Source organism: Tiliqua scincoides, chromosome 2 (assembly GCF_035046505.1).
Source record: "Tiliqua scincoides isolate rTilSci1 chromosome 2, rTilSci1.hap2, whole genome shotgun sequence".
Taxonomy (NCBI): domain Eukaryota; kingdom Metazoa; phylum Chordata; class Lepidosauria; order Squamata; family Scincidae; genus Tiliqua; species Tiliqua scincoides.
This window is the reverse complement of record NC_089822.1, coordinates 211,014,973-211,038,059: the sequence shown is the minus strand read 5'-3', so window position 1 is coordinate 211,038,059 and position 23,087 is coordinate 211,014,973. Positions and strand designations below refer to the sequence as shown.

At 40.5% G+C, this 23,087-nt stretch overlaps 2 protein-coding genes across 3 annotated transcripts in view; one reads left to right on the top strand and one right to left on the bottom strand.

Annotated features, from left to right (window-relative positions):
• Positions 1–23,087, top strand: part of CENPP (centromere protein P) — a 207,088-nt gene that overhangs the window by 10,450 nt on the left and 173,551 nt on the right. The window lies entirely within an intron of this gene.
• Positions 394–15,133, bottom strand: OGN (osteoglycin). Of its 2 annotated transcripts, XM_066615992.1 has the most exons (7): positions 14,784–15,133; positions 13,970–14,216; positions 10,753–10,831; positions 9,779–9,937; positions 8,170–8,372; positions 3,999–4,094; positions 394–2,270 (listed from the first exon to the last, which is right to left on the bottom strand). In XM_066615992.1, the coding sequence occupies exons 2-7, from the start codon at positions 14,165–14,167 to the stop codon at positions 2,097–2,099; spliced, it is 909 nt and encodes a 302-aa protein (XP_066472089.1). In that variant the 5' UTR covers positions 14,168–14,216; positions 14,784–15,133; the 3' UTR covers positions 394–2,096. The 2 variants fall into 2 exon arrangements, with proteins under 2 accessions (XP_066472089.1, XP_066472090.1); XM_066615993.1 differs by lacking the exon at positions 14,784–15,133 and having other exon boundaries at positions 13,970–14,258.

Below are 23,087 nucleotides of genomic sequence, written 5' to 3'. Positions count from 1 at the left end.
GGAATGGGTTCTGATTTAGTAAACTTTGAGTCAAGCTGGGTGTAGGAAGAGAGGAACATAGGAAGCTATCTTGTACTGAATCAGACCATTGATCTATCTAGTTCAGTACTGTCTAATGGCATTGGCTCTCTAGGGCAGCAACTTTACAGGGCTCAGGCAGGAATCTTTTCCACCATTACTTGGAGATGCCAGGGTTCAAACCTGGAACTTTCTACATGTGCTGTACCACTGACTACAGTCCCTTTTCAGGGGAAAAGTTCTAAAGGTTCAGGTAACATTGCAGAAGTATGGCCTAGTATCCTTGCCCAAGTGCTGCTGTCCATTTGGTAATGATGGATTCATCTTCTTGACCAACCATAGAAGATGGGATGCTGACAGAGGAATAAGTATGCATTTCTTTGTGATGATATTGTTTTATTTGACACAGTTCTAGCCAATAAAACACGTGCAAACTAAAATGGAACAGTAAACTTTTAAGGTTTCACATCATATAAATTCATCATGTAATTGAGGTCTGATACACAAGATTATTAAAAGCATAGTTACAGCAGAGTTTGATAACTATAAAACAGTCTTCAATGCCAGTGAATAATAAAAACAGAAAAGAATATATTGTAACCAAAACTATGTAAAGAAAGTGTGTGTCACTGAAATTGGAACTTATTGATGATGAAAGTGCTCTTAAAGACTTGAAACTGACACACAAAACACTGTGCTGTAATGAGCCTTAGAGACCAATCCTAAGGATGTATACTCAGAAGTAAGTTCCATTAGTCAATGGGGCTTACTCCAAGGTAAGTATTGATATGATTGTAGCCTTAGTTGATTTCTGTTTGTGACTGTAGTTTTACTAAGGTGGATTACAACCGAAATCAGACAGTGTTTGAATTGTAATGCGATGGTAGTTAAAGAGGAATGAAATTTAAATGCAGTAAATATCTCACAAGTCAATTATTGCATATTTCCTTGGAAACCAATTCCATCTAGCTCAGTAGGATTTTTGAGTAAATATGCAAATATATTGTTTACAGTAGTGACTGAATCTCCATATAATTGAGCATTTTGTATCTTTCTGTGTGTATTGAGTAGTTTTATTCCAATAATTAAATCTACATTGGTACTAAAAGGTAAATCTTGGGAACTTGGGAACAAATTTTCTTGGTTACTTTGACTCGTATTTGTTCACAAGGATAATAAATACCCTATGCTATGATATCCCCTGCCAATAGGGTCAGAATGGATTTCAAATAGATTATGGTATAGTTAATCCATTGGATCTTCTCCAGATTCTATGATAAAAAATTACACTCCTCTTTTTAAAAATATGGCTGGATCTTTTACCCCAACACCAGACAATTAATTGGATATGCTACCTGCGCTACTCCCTTGCAATTCCATCTAATTCCTACATCTTCCCACATTATTTTTTCTTTCACCTGACATTTTCATGCTTCCTTTCACTATATTGCACTGGCTGGAATTAACTTGAGTCCTTAGGAGTCATAGGCTCATTATCTTGCTATTTTAATGATCCTAATGGCATTACAACCCACAGTTTGGAAGACTCTGGAGCCCTAAACATTTCTACTTCTCTTACTAATGAAACAGGGTGTCTTTTGCCTACTATTACAAAACACTGTTACAATGAATATAGATTCTTTCCCTTGACTAGAAAATAACAAAGGCTTTTTTGTTTAATCAGCTTGTGTCTCATTTCTCCATTGTGCACTATGTACTTTCTATACCACTTTACGTTGCACTGGTGATCATGTAAGAATGCAACACTGTTCACCATGCAGTGTTAACTTTGCAGTGTTAAAGTAATAAAAATGTTTTGCCATCTTTATTCACTTGAAATGGGTTGGCTTCTGTGAATAAAGGGTACTTCACGAGTTTCATATTTGAGTCTGTTCTTGACTCAGGCTTAAAACAGAAGGTGTGTTTCTACCAAATTATTTAAGGTAGAACTAAATACATAAAAGCAGCTAAAGGTTTTGAATATATGCAGGAAGATATTAACATGGAAAGGCATATTTAAACAGTGATATAATGGTAAACTTTACCTACTTTTTTTACCATTTTCGAAGTTGCTACAATTAGTAGTATGTACCTGTAGGCAAGGTTTTCAAGCAAGTGAAAGCATTGGGATATTTTGCCAAGATGATTGGGTTGCCTTCCATTCTTATCTCATCCATGCGTGTACGAACATAGCGGGTTGCATTGTTTGCTTTGCAGAAGGTTTCATCTGAGATGCTGGTTATGTTGTTGTACTGTAAACCAAAAGAGTGAATTTGGAAAAATCTTAACACTTCAAACCTAATGAACAGATGCAATTGTTCAGTGTGTTCTCTTTTGAAATACAATAAATTATTTTGTAAACAGGAATGATAATCTTATATGGTAAATGACATTGGATAAAGATTTTTCAGAACTCTCTTTTGTAACGTATGGCTACTAAGGGATAGCTGTTGTGCAGTAATTGGCAGATTATTCACTTGTGGTATCTTGAATTGAGAGAGTGTGGTTCTTTGCTAGAATTCTTCTTACGTTGGGAAACATCACAGATCCTACAGATTAAAAATGGTTCTACAGAGGCCTATTGCTTAAAAGTTTGTAATGTATTTGTGAGAAGTGTTCCTTACAGATCAGGCCTAGTGTTTCCCTTAACTGAATTTATGTACAGTTAGAGATGTTGTGGTTCACAAGCCTAAGGTACACTGAAGATGTTTCCATATTTCTTTCAAATTCTAATATTTTATACCTTCCCCCTTTAGGAGTACAGGTGCAACGGATTTATCCACGGATTATCTACGGATTTGTCTCAACATGAATGGGGTGGGGGAAACTGAAAGTCACACACACCTTTGCCTCCTTTGCCTGCGCTGGCCTCTGCTCCGTTTCCAGGCAGCCCAAAACACTGCAAAAAGGCCCCGCCTTGAACAGGCAGGGAAATAGCCATGGAGCCATGGAAGAAGTTCCCCTTGTAAAGGAACAGTAACACTCTTGGAGCCCCTGAGCCAGCAAAGAGGGGAAGGGCGGAGGGAAAACCTCTGTAGCCAGAGCACATGCAGCAAGGTGGAACTCACTCACTCACACACACACACACACACACACACACACACACATATGCAGGTGCTGTAGCAACAGAGGGGATTGCTTTAAAAAACCCAGGAAGTGCTGAATTCCACCCCCCCCCCCCATGGTGCATGCTCTCTGTGCTCCAGCCTACAGAAACAAAACAGCCCAGCAAGCAAGTCTTCCCAGCAAGTAAAGCATGAGATTTAGGCTAGAATCCTCTCCACACTTTCCTGGGAGTAAGCCCTATTGACTAGAATGGGACTTACTTCTGAGTAAAAAGGCATAGGACTGGACTCTTAAAAGCTCAGCATCCCACCTGTGAAAGAAGCAGGACAGCTTGCAATGGGAGGGCTGAGTGAGGAGGGGGAGGGGATTGATAACAGTTACCTTAGTTTCCTTCTAGTCCCAAGTGTCAGGCTGTAGCATATTTGCATAACTCTTTGTTTTTTGTTAGCGCCTGAGTCATGGAACAGAACTAATTCGGATAAATAGGCTCCACCTGTATATTCATCTGAATAGTGCATTTACCTTGGTATGTGACCCTGACCTTTTGCAGAAATGAAGAGAAACACTTTGAGAATATAAATACAAATTTTAAAGGAAAGGTGTAGTTCTGTAACCATGCTACTGAGCATTTTCAGTTGTCTTAATTTGTCTGGATACCTTTTGGAGAATGGTCTGCATGTTTCTGTAGTACAGAGATGATGTAGTAAATGTCATAGATGCAAAGCTTAAAGAAGTGAGATGACATTTTATATGCTGCTGTTGGATACTGTGTATCCTATCAAATTACTGAAGCTCTTGCAACTGAATACTGAAAAATATACAGTGTTTTTGGAAAGTTGGAGAATGTGTGTTAAAAAGCATCATAAGAATAGAAATTTTTGTGAGGTGCAATAACAATAAAAAGGGGTTCAGACCTGAAGTTGCAGAATACGCAGGCTCTCTGGCAAGTTTTGGGGAACAGAGTCCAGTGCATTGTGTGCTAGGTAGAGGTATGCCAAATTGACCAGTTTCTATAAGGGAGAAGAAGATAGGGAGAGGAAAATTAAATATTTGTTTCTTGATTCTTTTACAAACACTTTAACCAAGATTTATAATTTATTGTGTGATTGTTGGTTAGAATATTTTCATAAAGCTGTACTGCAATTCACCTACCTCATATTTACAATCTTGCAAGTTGGAACCTAACTTATGAAAATGATTGATTACTGTTTAATCTGTAGTTTTTTTTAATTTGCACTGCTTTACAGCTGAAGCCGTTAAAACCATATATTCCCATACCATTGTATTTACCTATAGTTTGCAGAAATCTTAAATTAAGAAGTGAGTTTAAAGCAAGGACAAACTAGCTGTGACAGGCACATGCTTCTTTTGTTTTTGTTTACTTCACTGAAGACTACTCCTTATGAAGGCTCACAGTAAAAGGGGTGCATGAGAGATGTGTGCTTCACCTTGCCTCAGTCTCCTTTCAGGGGCTCTTTCTCAGTTCTCACTTTGCTTTTGGTATCTGAATAGGGAAGAGTGAACTCCATCCTAGTAAAGCTAACTATACAAAGATGAAGTTTATGTACGTAGCAATCGATGGTGGTTCCATGCCTTTCTTCTTTTTTAGATGCTGTCCTCACCCCCATCTCACAGCTTGGGTCCCACCTCATAGCCTGATTTTAGTTAATAATAATAATAATAATAATAACAACAACAGGTATTTATATACCGCCTTTCTTGGTCTTTATTCAAGACTTTATTCAAGGCGGTTTACATAGGCAGGCTTTATCTAAATCCCTATTTAAATAGGGATTTTTACAATTTCAAAGAAGGTTCTTTCTTTCAAGAACTACTACATTCAAGGTGTTTCATTCCGATCTGGCTTCACATTCTGGCCTCCATCCTCCCACGCTCAGAGCAGATGGAATAGCTCGGCTTCAGCTTGTCAGCTGCTCCAAGGTCGCATGGTGCCGGTGGCCTCGAACTGGCGACCTTGTGGATGTTATCTTCAGGCAGACGGAGGCTCTACCCTCTAGACCAGACCTCCTGCCTAGTTAGCCCTTTCAATGGGTACTCAGCAGATTTAGTACAGACTCACCTCGGCTTATGGACTGTTATAGATGCCTTGACAGTGATGAACTACTAAAAGATTTTCACTTCCATCCTCCCTCTAGCCATGCACAGGTGACTTCTTTCAATATTATTATTCAGAACTTGTGTTGGTTCAACATTGTGCTCCCTACAAGTAGGGAGCTATATAACATAACATACAACAAATCTTTATTAGGCATAAAGTTTTACAACTAATATCTCCAGACAGTCATGTATGAAGGTATATGTTAAAAGAGAGATAAAAATAAGGGTTAAAACACAACAATTTACTTACAGAGTTGCTCCAAGTTGCTTAGGACCAGCAGCTTAGCCCGCTTCAAGTTGCTCAAATATAAAAATTTAGCAACTGGAAGGGTCACTAATTCAGATTCACCCTACAGCAAAAGTTGTAAAGAGGTGATCTCAGAGAGACCTTTTTTGATTCCTGACAATTAGGGGAGATACTGGTCTCTGAGCACTTGATTGAAAGCACAGTGCAGAACAATGTGTAGTAGAGAGTCTGCCTCTCTGAGGCCACAATTGCAAAATCGTTCTTCCTTCAGGGCATTTCTAAACCTACCAAGTAGGTCTTTAGAAGGCAACACTTTGCAGTGTAAAAGCCCTCCTTGCAAAGGGGCACTCTAAGAAGGTTAGGTACTTTGGTTGTTGACCAAAGGTCTTGTTAAGATGGAAATTTAGGGGCGAACATTTTTTGTTGTGCTGCAGCCTTTTGTGCTGCAGCCAAATCTCTTGCCTTTCTATGTCGGTTAGTCTTGTTGTCAAGAGCCTAATAGAAACCTCAAGTGTAGCAGGGGAGCTATATGTTTTCTTGCTCATAGAACTTGCAAATGAAGGCTACAGTGCTGTATGTGCTCATTTAGGAGTAAGCCCCATTTAAATTGGTTAAACTTGCTTCTGAGTAAATTATGGAGAGGTTTGGGCTGCATGAAAGATGGATGGAGCCAAAAGACAGGACTGGTACTGATGAAGAAGTGAGAAGAGGGTAGAGAAAGTACAAAAGAGGAGAGGTTACAATGGTTCATAAACATTGCTTATGTAGTTTTGGGGATGAATGTGGAGGCGACTGTTTCACTTGTAGGAAGGGATATATGTAGAAATCATAAAATCAGAAATGTCAAATAGAAACAAGACGCAACAAAAACTTGTACAGAATGGAGATAGTGAGAAAGTCAGGAAGTGGGTTGACACACTTTGTTTGGGATTCATGTCCTACTTTGGGCATGCCTAGTGGGAGCTTTAATCTCTTGTTCAAAAGGCAGAGTTGCATGCTATATCACATTCTGCTTTTAGAAATCTTTTAGACTTTCATGTGTGGCATAGTGGGCTGCTGTCTAAGAAACACAAGCAGTGTGCCACTGAGGATTCAAACATTAGATCCCAGCCAAGACAGGTTTAGAGACACAGGAAAAACTTATTTTCAATTTTAAAATTAGTGCTATATAAGCAACACATCAAAAACCTGATTTTACACTGTAGCTTGGTTAGTAGATGGCCCCTGCCACTCACTCTAGACATATTTACTTTGTAGGATTGCTTGAAGGACCACTGCCTTTCAATACTACTGCTATGTTTGTGCTCTGTGCACTTTTTATTGTTTCTGTGCAAAAGCAATCACCTTTGGTTTCTTGAGCTACTAGACTCTTAGCCTAGTACTCAATCTATAAAAATAAAAAGTATATTAAATTCTTCATAGAATTTAAATAAAACAACAATTCATGCATAATGAAATAACATAGCATAACAATGAAATAACTTAGCCTGGTTGAAAGAAAACTTAAATGCGGAAGCTAATCTTGTAGTTTGTGAAAAAGTGCCCAGACTTTGGCTGCTGGCTGGTGCAAAGTAGAGGTACCAGATAAAGCTATAGAGTACAAGTATGTGTACTGTACAGCTCTTTGGTGTCAGTTTGCATCCATTCCAAATCATGACCTGTCAACTTCATACTTATTTGTTGAGCCATCCAAATACAGTGGATAGGCAATTCTTGGCATTAGTCAGACAGAGCTGACAATGAAATAATGGCTTACATGAAGTTTCCCATCTAGTTGCTTATTTTATAAAAAAGCTGCCTCATGTCAAAGATGACAAAATTTCATGCTGCTTTGCTTCTAGGCAGTGTGACTGTCATAGGTTTTTGTGGACAGGTAGGCTAGTAACTGTTTTAATGTTGCAAGTAAAAATCAGTGCAAGGTATGGTTATTCTACTTGGTCTCCCACCTTGGTATTTGCTCTAATTGGGGAGCTGAAATTGGCATTGAGACCAGCTTTTCCCCCCCAGAGCAAATGATATAGGAGTTTAGCTAACTGCCTCAAAATAAACTATTGGTCCATGTAGTGTTTTCTTCCGTGGATAATGGCACTCTCAAGGGTTTTGGACCCAGGACTTCCTCAGGTCTACTTGGAGATGCCATAAATTGAACTCGAGACATACTCTGCTCCTGAGCTAGTTCTCCCAACAGCTCTAGGAGAGCAATTTTTATTGGAACTACGCTGGGGGGGGGGAAGGGTTAACCTCCCCTTTAACATAATGTTGTAGTCCTGATCTTGATTGCCCCTGCAGCTGCTTTTTAAAACTACATATTTATAGTCTCATAGATTTTCTCTCTGTTGTGCTAAATTAAATTATTCGATAATCCTTTAACAAAGAAGTTAACAAAGTGGTTTATGTAGCTAAGCCAATGCTTCTTTATATTGTCATGAGTAGTTGAAATGATGGAAAACTGTCCCTAATCGGTGATAGTCTCCTGTTGATAAGATTACAGTCTGAGGCATCAGTGCCAGAGGGAGGGCCATGTTAAATCTGTAACAGCGAAAGGAGGCTTGTGGCAGTTGTTAGTCTTTTAAAGTACCGCAAAATTCATTTCGTTTTTAATCTGCAATATAGCTTTGTCTGAATAAGTCTAACTGAAATCATTAAAATTGACTGAATATTTATTACTAAGGTATTAAATTGCTGTTTTGGGTATCATCCATACTCATATGTTCTGTTACCTTAAAAGCATTCCCTCTAATTCCTCTGCTTGTAATTCTGTTTTGATTTGCATTCAATGACGTTAGCTTGGGAGGCAAAACCGGAAGCTTCTTAATAAAATTTTCAGCAAGTGAAAGTTCTTCTAATAGCAGGAGCTTTGAAAAGGCACCATCTTCAATATCTTGTATCATATTTCCAGTCAAATCAATTCTTCTTAGAGTGGCTTGAAGAGAAATAAAATAATGTACAGGTGATGCAGGTGATGACTAAAGCAAAGTACCCATACTATACATCGTTTACTATTAAATGTGTTAGTTTTTAATTTTCTTGTGTTGAATGGGTGCCCTTCCTTGAAATAGAAACTCTTTGTGTATGGGTAACTTGATGCTGGCTGGCATTAGTTAGCTTGGATCACATTTTCATTCTGAATTTGGTAATCTGCAAGTCCACCAGAAGTAAACAGCCAATCCATATTGGATGTGCCTGAATATCTGGGCCAGGCCAGGTGAAACAAAAGAACCAGGCAGAAAATGGTCAGCACCTTGTTAGTTTTATTAACCCCTAACTATTGGTCAAAACCATCCATGTGACCATGGCTAAGGGAGGTGGTTTAATTTCTTACCCTTGAATCTTCAGTTGAACAGTAGGGGATGGAGCAATCAGAACGCCATATAAGGAGCTGACTGGTTTGACTAAATTCAGTCTTGTTTTCTGCTCCAGCTCTGAGATAGGTTAGCTGAATATTGCTCTAGCACCTGAGCTGAGAAACTGTAAGGAAGGCTGCAATCCCATTGAATTCAACTGACTTCTGAGTAGACATACCTGGGACTGTGCTGTTAGTAATTCTCTCTATGCAGGTTTGTGCCTAGTTAGTTGTGTTAGGTGTGTGTAATTGCCTTTAAGTGGCAAACTGCTCAAGTATGTATGTTTACATGCTTGGTGCTTGGGTGTGTGCTTCCGATTGGAAGTGCCTCTCTTTTTTTTCTTTAAACAGCTGTGCAAGATAGTAATCTCAGTTAGAATGGGAGTGTGTGGGGAAGAAAGAGTTAATTCTTCCCCTTGCATGCTGTGTGTTTCTGTGGGATTTGTTTTTGAAGCAGCTCTTTCACTTTAGGAGTGAATTACTGTTTTATAGGGGCAATTTTTCCTGGGGGAAATAGCATGAAAGGGGAGAATGAAGAGATGAAGGTAAACAGAGGTCTGTGTTTTTGTGTTAAAACCGTGATGCAAACAAGCCAGAGCAAAGTTCTGTTTCATTTCATCCTTGATGACAAATGTGGATGTTAAGAATTTGGGGTTTGTTCAGTCATTTGGTTTCCCAGATCAAATCTCTAGTCACCAACTTCCATACTGCAGGAACTCTGGTGTTTTGGGCATACCCAGATGGGAGGTGGGATGAGAGAGGGCACGCCAAATTCAAACTGACTGCCTTTCTAGTGCCAGGTTTTCTTTTCCAAGAAGTGCCCAAGGGTGCACATGAAGTTCAGGTTCACAGGCTCTGGGCACCTTGTTTCTTCCCAGCATATCTGCATGGAAGGCCAGAAGGCCTCCTCCAAATCATGACAGCTTTATCCACACTTTCAGTTCTTTCCTAATTAGTTAATAAAGATCTGGCTTTAAATTACTTACGAATTTCTGCAAAATCAGAGACCTTCACCTTCTTGATTTTGTTGAAACGTGCGTAAAGATAACCTGTTTCTTTTGGTAGCGGTGGAATACTTTCAGTATCTGTTTCTTCACAGTAAACTGAACCGCTTAAGCAAACGCACAGTAGACAAGTGGCCAGATCTGAAAGCATACAATACGTATACAATAAATTTTGTAGAGTACATTAGTTGCATAAAGCCTTGCCCTGCACTGATATATTTATGCATTCTTGGATATGTAGAAACAAAGAAATTGTAAATAATGGTTCTAAATTGACATGAAGTGGTACAGTCTCTCACATTTCTTCACAAGTTGTTCTGTGAGTTAACTACATTTATTCTGAAGCGGACTTGTGAACACTTTCAGTAGGTTGTGTGTGTGTGTGTGTGTGTGTGTGTGTGTGTGTGTGAGAGAGAGAGAGAGAGACTATTTATTAACTCGGATTGCAACTTATTAAGATGTTGTAACATGTTTATTCGTATTAGACTAGAGTTTGTGGCCTGATTCAGGCCTTGATTTAGTATTATGTGAAAAGACGAAATGAACCATGTAATCCTCCCCTTGGTGTACACAATTATGTTACCTAATGGCCCATTAGGTAATGGGAAAAGTTGCCAACTTCTGTTGCTGCCACTGAGACACAGTCAGTGTTCTATGGGCACCAGTTCTAGTTGGGGGGGGGGGGAATTGTAGCTCATTAGTGTGTGAGCATGTGCTTGCTGTCTAGTCTTTTTAATGCCTAGTGAGAGTGCGTAGGCAGTTGTTTGGTGTGTTTCTCTGGCTAGTATTGGAGATGTGGGGAATGAAAGCATTGCCATTGACTACTAGGCTGCTTTTTCAGGACAGTTGCTGTTTGTTTCAGACAAGGAGCAAACTGCTGTGCATATGACAGTTTCAAGTTCTTGGGAACTATCTGCTTTTTAAAAAACTTGATACTGTACTGTGGTAAAACTTACCTGTGTAATTTTTTGATGCATCTTCGTCCCTCTGCAGTTCCAGTTCACTTTCATGGAAAACGACCATACCATTCTTTTCCTTTACAATGGAAGTTATAAAAACACATATAAAAATAGCAGGTATTAATATGTTAATATTCAACAGTAGTGGTAATAAAGCCTTAACTTGTCAGTAAAAGCATGTTGTCTGGAAGTTTTCCTGGAATTTTGGAAATATGGATAATTTGTGCTTACTGGATATGGTAACTTTCCATGTGACAACTCGCATTGTATATACCAGTTAACCAGTTACTGTGACTCTCTATGTCCTAATCAAAGAGTCTTTTGACACCTTAAAGACTACTCACTTCAGCATTTACTTTGACAATTTTAGCTCCTTGTATTGGGTGCATCTAATAAAGTAGAGTGCTATGCTGAAATTTACTTTTGAAGCAACTGGTTATGTCCTTGTTCTTTTCATTTGCCCCATGTTGCTTGAGAAAGCAAAGGCATTCTAATACAGGACTCTCTCAGCAGTGAATAAGATGACCATTCTTAAACACATGATATGAAGTCCAAGAACATTAATAAGTGTTACCCAGAACCTCTTTGGGACTCAGCTAGGGTCCTAGAAAGAACTTAAAAACAACTTTAGTGAAGCATGCATGTTACATACAAATATTACGGTTTTTCTCTGCATCCACATATCTTTAAAGCAAGAGTCCTTATTCATGTATTTTGGCAAACCTTTCAGCAGCTGAACATGTAACGTTTTCCAAATTATTTGTATCTAAGGCACAGTATTTTTCTTGATTAAACTTGGAGGCACATTTCTCTCTGCACTTAATTAGATAACTTGCTTTCTCTCTGTTTTCCAAATAATGGCTCGGCACTGTTGTAGCATTTATTATTGCTTCTGCTTTTCCATTTTTTAAGTTAGTGAGGGGTCAGTGGTGCTTTGAAAGTATATTAATGTATGTAGTGGCCTTACTTATGTATGTATGTAGTAGCTCATTAAACCAGTGTCTTGGTTTCTCCAGTACAGTCCCAATTTCCGCCTGTTGTCTCTGTGTTCCTTCTAGTTTAGCATTTGTTCTGGAGCTGGGTGGGGATAGCTGGGACCAGTAATAGCAGGCAGGAGGCACTGTGTTGCTTCAGCCTAGCCAGATGAGACAGCAGAGTAGTATGCAGAGACTAGCAGTTCATCCAGCCAGCTGAGCTCACACAAGAACTCGCAGGAGTGCAGAGAGGGCTGAAAGAGCCAGGATTTATTTTGGTTTATTTGTATACTACCTTTTTAAAAGGTTAATTAAGAAATAATATTATACACGCCTGCCCTTTTATCACAAAATATCACATTAAAAGTGGGCTAATTGTGTAGTGCTATAGATAGAAGTAATCCATTTGTATAAATTAGTTCAAAAGGTTAGATAAATGCATGAAATATCAGTAAGTTGCTAGGAAATGTTTTACATATCTATACATTGTGTACAAAGTATACAATCACTAATGTTGTTGTGTACCTTTTTCTAGTATTGGGATAAGCAATTTGACTTTATTTTAATTAATATGGTTCAATAATAACCTGTATTGCCCAGGTGTATTTTAAATGGAAACCTCTTAATTCTTAGACTTTTGCCATTTAGAAGTTCACTACTTCTAATCATTTTGGTTGCTCTTCTCCAGATCATTTCTGTTATATAGGATTTCCTACTCCTGAAGTACAGCATCTCCATGATTAAATGCAGACAGATTCATAGGAGAGTGTCAATTAAAGTTTGTTGTTTTATTGGAGTGCCCTCTACTGGTGACAAAGCTTATCTGTTCGCCATTCTTAAAATGTTACATTTCACCCCTTCCAGGTTAAAATAACAGATGGATGTCTAAGTAAGGCTGCAATCCTATCCACGCTTTCCTAGGAGTAAGTTCCATTGACTGTAATGGGACTTACTTCTGAGTGGACAGGGATGGATTGGGCTCTAAATCATTGAGTGAGATCGTTTTAAATGAACAGTTAAGCAGCTTTATGCACATTGATATTATGTGCATATGCTCCTCCCTTTCTCACAACTTATTTGAAAAATATTACTGGAGAGAGATATTATTATTAACAGTATTTATATACCACTTTTCAACTAAAAGTTCACAAAGCGGTTTACAGAGAAAAATCAAATAACGGCTCCCTGTCCCAAAAGGGCTCACAATCTAAAAAGATACCACTCTCATCCACTCTGTGATATTGTGTTTTTTAGTTTTTCCATACTTCAACATGTTCAACACAACCACACAGATATGAAAACCTATTTCCTTTTGGTATTGTATTGGTTGTATTCCTTATTTTGACACTCTGATCTACCCTAGGTTTCTCATGTGAAACTGTAGTGGGGGGAGGAAGTGATGATGATGTACGTTACATTCCAGAAAATAACACTCTGTATATTGTGTTACATTCTGGAAAATAACCACTCTGTATGATACTACTGTAGTGGGGGGGGGGAGGCAGTGATGATGATGTACGTTACATTCTGGAAAATAACCACTCTGTATGATGCAATATGGTGCATCATACATAGTGCATGTTGCAATATGCTATTGGTGTACTCTGTACCTTCAAACAAATATGGTGGGTGTTAAATAGCCTTAATAATGTTCTGCTTCACCTGGATAACTAAAGATTATATTGCAAAGCCTCTCTTGTTCAGCATACTTAATATGCAGACTGCTTTAAAACCTTGTATTTGTCATCACAAAATAAATCACTATTAATCCTGGGGGAGACACTGAAGCTAAGAGACAATGACTTGCCGTGGTCACAAGATGAGTTCATGGCAGCAAGTGTCCCAGATATTTCCAAATATATGTTGAACTAATGTCTAATACTCTGACTTTTTAGATTTTATTATTTTATGCCACTCTTTGATTTATCATTAAAATGTACTGTAGAAACAAAAGCAGAACAAGCATTACAACAAAGACTGACTCCCCTTTGTGGCCCACATGATATGTCACTTTATATGTTCTTGTTGGATCAAATGCTTTTGCAGTAGGGGAAAGGAACAAAGCATGTCAAAATAAAGTTCTTTTAAGTCGTTAAGTGTGACTTTATGACAATTTCATTGTTGGATTTCCTTAAACAGTTTTTATATTCTGTTTTTATATTCACCCATGGGACATGCACACATGCATAGAGGGCATATTCATTCAGAATGGGAAAAGTAAACTAGAACTTGGAAGATACCTTATTCATTACAGCTTCTTGTGGCTTGTCTTCATAATCTTCCTTCAAAAATGTGTCTTCATAATCTTTATATATTGTTTCTTCAAGAGTGGCTAACCCATGGTCATAAAATGTGGCTGCTTGATGATTACGAGGTGCTAATTTCACCAAGGGCATAAAAAAATAGAAGAAGAGACCAAGTTTCTGCAAAGTCTTCATTTCAAGAAATCAGGCTTGTATTAAGCTGCAAGGAGATATTTCTTTGTGACTGAAAATTTAAAAAAAAAAATCTGTCAGAGCAATATTTAAAGCCTAGAAGACTCGTTGGCAGCAATTTCTAATGCACAAGGACAGTTGGAGAGTTGGAAAGACTTAATGGAAAGTTGATTTAACTCTTTGTGCTCCTTGTTTAAACAGTTAATCTTAAAATGCAGAAATTCCTTTGCAAAAGTGTTTCAAGAAGGGACAGATACTAGCTATAGATCAAATTTTATAAGTTTGACTGCTGATGGATGTATCTGTAAAATGTTGTTTGAAATTTTTGTGTATGGTGAAGAAGTAGTTAAAAGACAAAAAAAAAGGGTTGAGCCCAGCCTGGGAGTAAGAATAAAATTTTTCATTGTCTTAAACTGATATAAGCAAAATTGCATTTTTGTACTAATGTGTAATCTTGCATTAAAGTCTTGCATCTGAAATGTAAAATTAATAAAGAAATAAAATACACTTAAATGTCAGAACTAACATGCATACCATTGTAAGTAATAGATATTATAGAATCAAAATACATTTACAGTAATTAAAACAATTTTATAATACTTTCTTGGAACACACCTACCTTTTTAGCTGATTGAGATCTTCTTTATGGCTGTTTTCAGTATAGTTCTTTTCCGTATGTTAGTTCCAAATGCAAAGAGTAAAATCATAGATTATTTTCAGCTGAAAATACATTACAGAAAAATGGGTAGCTTTTAAAAACACTTTCTGTGGTGTAAAGAGAACTGTGCCAGCATTTTTTTCAGAGGACAAGAGGTAATATCCAGAAGTGCAGGTTTGTATGCAAAATAGTGCTCAATACAATAAAATATCAGTCTCTCTCGACTAACATTGAAGCAGATCCAGCTTAATGTAATCTATTTGCTCTCATTGTTGTGTTTTTGCTGGACCATCTGCAGTTTCATGCAATGAAGACTTAGTCATGTGCTTTTCATTTAGTTTAGCGTTTTAATGGGAGACAAAGAAGCTAACTTCCGTTTCAGATGTATGTAGAGTTGAACTCTCACATTCCATTTTATACACTTTTTTGTGCTGTAAACTTTTGCACTACATTTCAGATACAAACAGGAAATTCTAGCTTAAGGTTGCAGCATAAACCTTTTAAGCTTTAATTGTTGGACACTGATTTGAAATGTTGAGAGCTTTTTCCTCAGCAATGTTAAGGTTAAGTCAGTACTTCTAGTTTTTGGAAGGCTGTCTAGCATTCCAACCTTGATAGCTCATTGTAGAAAGTGTGTGAAGCATATTCATTGAAATGATCATTGTGGCAGAAGCAGGTTTGCATATGAAGCCATTTCATTAAAAATCTTCAACATTTATGCCTTAATATGAAATGTTTCCAATATTGTATACCAACTTAAAAGAGAGAAATCTGATTTAGAGGCAGTGAAGATGAACAGGGACTCAGCTGCACAAACTGCATTAAAGTTTGTCATTGTAAATATTGTGGCTTGGTGATATGTTACTTTAGGTAGGTTACCAAAGGCAAGATCTACTAGTTGAAAATGTATTAAAGTGAAGTATAAAAAAGAAAAGCTCAAAGCCAAGTGGTTGTAGAATGTTATTACTCCTACAGAAGCCAGAGGTCAGAAACCAGCTGTTGGCTCTGGAATGCCATCTCAGTTGGAGGTGGATTCTTTTGGTTGAGTACATCCGCTGACTTATAATCAATAAGATTATAGACAGTGCTGGGGGAGAGGTAGCGGCTGTGGTGCATGTCGGCACCAACGACGTGGGCAAGTGTAGCTGGGAGGTCCTGGAGGCCAAATTTAGGCTTTTAGGCAGGAAGCTGAAAGCCAGGACCTCAAAGGTAGCGTTCTCTGAAGTGCTACCTGTTCCACGCGCAGGGCCAGCTAGGCAGGCGGAGATCAGGGGTCTCAATGCGTGGATGAGACGGTGGTGTAGGGAGGAGGGGTTTAGATTCGTTAGGCACTGGGGAATGTTTTGGGACAAGCGGGGCCTGTACAAGAGGGACGGGCTCCATTTGAACCAGAATGGAACCAGACTGCTGGCGCATAACATTAAAAAGGTGGCAGAGCAGCTTTTAAACTGATCCCTGGGGGAAGGCCGACAGGAGCCGAGGGGCATCCGGTTCGGGACTCCTCATCCCTATGGGATGAGGATGGGGAGGTTAGAGAACAACAAGACAAAGGCAGGGTAGGAGAAGAAATTGGGAAAGGTAGGGTGATGGGATGTGATAGACAGTTTGGCACAATGAGAGGATGCGGGGACAAAGGAGCGAATAAGCAGCCCATCCTGGGGCATTCCGTGTATAAATGCTTTTATGCAAATGCCCGAAGTCTACGAGCAAAGGTGGGAGAACTGGAATGTCTGGTGACAAGGGAAAATATTGACATAGTGGGCATAACGGAAACCTGGTGGAATGCGGAGAATCAGTGGGATACCGCAATCCCGGGCTATAAACTCTACAGGAGGGACAGGCAGGGGCGTGTTGGAGGTGGGGTGGCCCTTTATGTTAAGGAAGGGATAGAATCCAGCAAAGTAGAGATTGAAGGTGGGTCCGACTCCACCGTAGAATCTCTGTGGGTTAAATTACCAGGCTTGTGCAGCGATGTAATACTGGGGGCGTGCTATCGTCCTCCAGACCAGAAATCTGATGGGGACCTTGAAATGAGGAAACAGATCAGGGAGGTGACAAGGAAGGACAGGGTTGTAATCATGGGGGACTTCAATTATCCTCATATTGACTGGGTCAATTTGTGTTCTGGTCACGATAAGGAAACCGGATTTCTTGACGTGCTGAATGACTGTGGCTTAGATCAGCTAGTCAAGGAGCCCACCAGAGGACAGGTGACTCTGGATTTAATTTTGTGCGGTACGCAGGACCTGGTTAGAGATGTAAACGTTACTGAGCCATTGGGGAACAGTGATCATGCTGCGATCCGTTTTGATGTGCACGTTGGGGGAAGAATACCAAGCAAATCTCTCACAAAAACCCTTGACTTCCGACGGGCGGACTTCCCTCAAATGAGGAGGCTGGTTAGAAGGAGGTTGAAAGGGAGGGTAAAAAGAGTCCAGTCTCTCCAGAGTGCATGGAGGCTGCTTAAAACAACAGTAATAGAGGCCCAGCAGAGGTGTATACCGCAAAGAAAGAAGGGTTCCACTAAATCCAGGAGAGTGCCCGCATGGCTAACCAGCCAAGTTAGAGAGGCTGTGAAGGGCAAGGAAGCTTCCTTCCGTAAATGGAAGTCTTGCCCTAATGAAGAGAATAAAAAGGAACATAAACTCTGGCAAAAGAAATGTAAGAAAGTGATAGGGGAGGCCAAGCGAGACTATGAGGAACGCATGGCCAGCAACATTAAGGGGAATAATAAAAGCTTCTTCAAATATGTTAGAAGCAGGAAACCCGCCAGAGAAGCGGTTGGCCCTCTGGATGGTGAGGGAGGGAAAGGGGAGATAAAAGGAGATTTAGAGATGGCAGAGAAATTAAATGAGTTCTTTGCATCTGTCTTCACGGCAGAAGACCTCGGGCAGATACCGCTGCCCGAATGGCCCCTCCTAACCGAGGAGTTAAGTCAGATAGAGGTTAAAAGAGAAGATGTTTCAGACCTCATTGATAAATTAAAGATCAATAAGTCACCGGGCCCTGATGGCATACACCCAAGGGTTATTAAGGAATTGAAGAATGAAGTTGCAGATCTCTTGACTAAGGTATGCAACTTGTCCCTCAAAACGGCCACGGTACCAGAAGATTGGAGGATAGCAAATGTCACGCCTATTTTTAAAAAGGGAAAGAGGGGGGACCCGGGAAACTATAGGCCGGTCAGCCTAACATCCATACCGGGTAAGATGGTGGAATGCCTCATCAAAGATAGGATCTCAAAACACATAGATGAACAGGCCTTGCTGAGGGAGAGTCAGCATGGCTTCTGTAAGGGTAAGTCTTGCCTCACGAACCTTATAGAATTCTTTGAAAAGGTCAACAGGCATGTGGATGCGGGAGAACCCGTGGACATTATATATCTGGACTTTCAGAAGGCGTTTGACACGGTCCCTCACCAAAGGCTACTGAAAAAACTCCACAGTCAGGGAATTAGAGGACAGGTCCTCTCGTGGATTGAGAACTGGTTGGAGGCCAGGAAGCAGAGAGTGGGTGTCAATGGGCAATTTTCACAATGGAGAGAGGTGAAAAGCGGTGTGCCCCAAGGATCTGTCCTGGGACCGGTGCTTTTCAACCTCTTCATAAATGACCTGGAGACAGGGTTGAGCAGTGAAGTGGCTAAGTTTGCAGATGACACCAAACTTTTCCGAGTGGTAAAGACCAGAAGTGATTGTGAGGAGCTCCAGAAGGATCTCTCCAGACTGGCAGAATGGGCAGCAAAATGGCAGATGCGCTTCAATGTCAGTAAGTGTAAAGTCATGCACATTGGGGCAAAAAATCAAAACTTTAGATATAGGCTGATGGGTTCTGAGCTGTCTGTGACAGATCAGGAGAGAGATCTTGGGGTGGTGGTGGACAGGTCGATGAAAGTGTCGACCCAATGTGCGGCGGCAGTGAAGAAGGCCAATTCTATGCTTGGGATCATTAGGAAGGGTATTGAGAACAAAACGGCTAATATTATAATGCCGTTGTACAAATCGATGGTAAGGCCACACCTGGAGTATTGTGTTCAGTTCTGGTCGCCGCATCTCAAAAAAGACATAGTGGAAATGGAAAAGGTGCAAAAGAGAGCGACTAAGCTGATTACGGGGCTGGGGCACCTTCCTTATGAAGAAAGGCTACGGCGTTTGGGCCTCTTCAGCCTAGAAAAGAGACGCTTGAGGGGGGACATGATTGAGACATACAAAATTATGCAGGGGATGGACAGAGTGGATAGGGAGATGCTCTTTACACTCTCACATAATACCAGAACCAGGGGACATCCACTAAAATTGAGTGTTGGGCGGGTTAGGACAGACAAAAGAAAATATTTCTTTACTCAGCGCGTGGTCAGTCTGTGGAACTCCTTGCCACAGGATGTGGTGCTGGCGTCTAGCCTAGACGCCTTTAAAAGGGGATTGGACGAGTTTCTGGAGGAAAAATCCATTATGGGGTACAAGCCATGATGTGTATGCGCAACCTCCTGATTTTAGGAATGGGTTAAGTCAGAATGCCAGATGTAGGGGAGAGCACCAGGACGAGGTCTCTTGTTATCTGGTGTGCTCCCTGGGGCATTTGGTGGGCCGCTGTGAGATACAGGAAGCTGGACTAGATGGGCCTATGGCCAGATCCAGTGGGGCTGTTCTTATGTTCTTATGTTCTAATGCTTTATGACTGTTCCTTTGAAATATCTTGAACATAACGGTTTTGTTCTATTTCTCAATGCTGATTGAGAGTAACTGTCTTAAAGAGAAGAATTAATGCACATGAGCTATACAATTTAAGTGTCTCCTATTGCAGACCTATATATATTTACTGGAAACTTAAGAAGACCCCTGCTGCATGAGGTCAAGGGCCCATCTAGTCAGCTTTCTGAATCGCACAATGGCCCACCAGATGCCTCAGATAGCATTCAAGAAGACACCCATATCCTGCTGCTCCCATCAGAGATAAGCTATCTCTAAAACATTGGAGGTTGCACATCGTCACCTGTGATCAACTTTTCCTCCATTAGATCTGTCCAATCTCCTTTTAAAGGCATCTAGACCAAGTGTCATCACCACATCCTGTGGCAAGTTGCCCCACAGGTTGATACTTGCTGAGTAAGGAAATACTGTATTTTCTTTTCTGCTATTCAGTTTTAATTCCCAGTTTTTGGTGTTGTGAGAGAGGGAAAAGAACTTCTCTCTATCCACTCTGTTCATCCCATGTATAATTTTATCTTTCTCAATTATGCCCCCCTCAAGCACTTTCTTTCCATACTGAACAGCCCCTCAAAAAGACTAACAAATAAATACTCATAAGCTACATAGTTGTGGCTTATTCAGTAGCCTATCTTTGTAATTTATGTTTGAATATTATTGCATGAGAATATTTTGGTTTGTCATTGCATCATCTAACACAGTGGTTCTCATACTTTTTAGAATGAGCATCTGTCAGGACCCACTGACAATGATGTCATGACTGAAAGTTACTCAGTCAAGCAAGAAATTTTTTAGCAATCCTAGGCTGCAAATCTACCCATACTTACCCAGGAGTAAGCCCCGTTGTATATCCTTTTAACAATGATAGTCAGAGTAGCCTGTTAAAGGTAGAGATCAGTAACATTTCCCCAAATGCAATCACATACCATGCAATCACATATCATCAAGTCTGATATATTGAAAATAAAATATTGAAATAAATGGGGACCCACCTGCATTTGGCTTGTGACCCACCTTGTGGGTCCCGGCCCACAGCTGAGAAACACTGGGCTAACACTATTTCTCAAATTATGGGTCACAATCCACTTGGTGGGTTGTGACCCACTTTCTCATAGGTCCCAATAGGCTGGTGGCTGCCATCTTGGAAGATGGCAAGCAAGCTGGGTGGCACCGTCTTGGAAGATGGCAAACCTGGGCACCTCCATTTTGAAAATGTCCAGTCAGGCCCTAAGCTTCAGGACTAAAGAGCTACTGGGATGAGTGAGTGCCGGAATCTGTGAAATGGGGTGGAGGAAATGGTGGAGTGAATTAAACATTCTGGTGATCTGCTGGGGTATGTGAAATGGGCTGAAAGAATTGCAGTGATGGCAGTGGTGTTGGTTGTCCTGGCAGCTGCCCTTTTAAAAACAACAACACGGAATATCTCTTGGGACAATGAATATGTTCCACTTTTCTCAGAGAGTATTTTGAAGAAAATTTCTTCCACTTCTTTCCCTCCTTCCCCCAGTATTTTCCCTCTCATTACTGCCAAATCCCCAGTTTTCCAACCCCAAGTCCCCCTGGATAACATTTCCTAGCCTGCTCCCCTCCTTGCTTAAACCGTTACACACCTCTTTTCCCTTGAAAAGTGGAGGCGGAAAGCTTTATTTCTACCTAGAAACCATTTGAAATTGTTTAGAGCTGGAGGTGGGAAGGTACATCTGTTGATCTTACCCAAGGAATGGTCTCTGAAATGCAAGGCAGAAATCTGCCCTTGGGCTCTCTTTTGCTTACTCTGTCTCTGATAAGCTGAGATGCTGACAGTCTTCCAAGTTGACCTTTGCATAATATTTGCTGTGGCAGTCCAGGATATTATTTTGTGGTGTCAAAAGAATTTTACATCCCTACTTGCTGGGAAAGATAAGAAAGATTATCTGTCTTGGATAGATTGAATTGAGATGACAATGAAGCTTCTGAACTGAAACGTCGGAGACAGTTTGAAAAGTTAAATGTCTGTATAATTGATACTTTTATTACCTGCGGATGTATTTTCATTACTTCCACCTATAAAAGGTTCTCTGTGTACCCATGATGGCTAGAAATTCTAGCAGTTCTTATTTAAAAGCTACTACTACAAAAACTGGAATTTCCAGAAATAGAGTGGATTAACTGGCTATGTTGCTCTTAGGGTAGTGATGGGGGACCATATATTCTTTCCCTGAAGGAAGGCTGAAATAAAATCTATTAAACTGAAAAGTCAGGTTGGAGTTTGAGCTCTGATTATCTGGGTATCATTTGAATTAAAAAAAAAATTGTTTTTATTTCTACTACTAAACATCTTATGTTGATTCTTCAGAAATCTCATTGGTTCCCCCACCACACAAGTGTTGCTGATCTGTTAACTTGTATTTATCAGCCCACATTCACATGTCATTTTGACTGTAATTATTCAAGAATATACATCTGTGGCTACAGTTCTGAAAGACTTTGCGTAGCTTCTAGGTGGGGTGATGATATAGAGGAAATTTTTAAGAACAATTTCTTTTTGCTTTGCTTCCTGTCCCACTACATCTTTATCTCAGTCAACATTATTGGATCTCCTTGCCTAGAAAAAGTTCAGATACAGGGACATCTTGTGCAACTCTAGGCAGGGGGCTATTTTTTTTTTATTTTGGAGATGGTGATGTGGAAGAGCAAGGAGGCACATGTGCTTCCTATTCACTATGTATCATTTTACATGAGAAGCCACTCTCAGTGAGCACATAGAACCCAATAGTTTCATACTTTGCTGCAACCTGGTGATTGTTCATAAAGTTTAGCCTGTCTTCTAGAGTGTATAGGGCAGTGGTTCTCAAACTGTGGGTTGGGACCCACTTACTGGGTCGTGATCCAATTTCTGATGGGGCGCAAGAAGCTGACAGCAGCCATCTTGGAAGATGGCAAAAGACCTGGGCAGTGCCATTTTGGAAGTAGGCCAAGCCTGGGCATCGCCGTTTTAAGCTTCCTGGCATTGAGACATAACTAAGAGCGCCTTGCACATGTGCAAAGAATGCAGCGTGCTGCTTTTCCCCAGAAAGCGTACTGCTGCCTTCCAGCTGGACCTGCCTCTGCACTTGCAGGCTTCCCTCGGGGGGGGGGGGCCAATCGTGGAGTGCAGGCTTGGACTGCAGGCAAAGAAGGACCAGGAGAGACGTGGATGAGCCAGCCAGGTTTCTCCCCACCAACCTTTGTCAGCTTGGCTGCCTTGATGGGATGGGCTGCCTTGGGGTTGCAAGGCAGAGCAGCTCCCCCCCCCCTGCAGCTGGACTGGGCTGGAGAGTGTAAGTGGAGACCTGAACACAGGGCTTGGGTGAGTAGAGGCAGACCCCCGCAATCTCCCCTTTTGTGAGCCTGCCTTGAAAGCAGCATCGCTGCAGCTACCACCCCACTGCCATTCTCTGCATCACAACGTCTCTCCCTCTCTGAAATTGCCTGGAAGCCACGATCCTTTCCTGCCCTGGCCAGCACTTCCTCTCTTTATATCTTTGCTGGGGTGAGGGAGGATCCCTGGTTGCCTGGCTGCCAAGAGAGCAGCCAGGAGGGG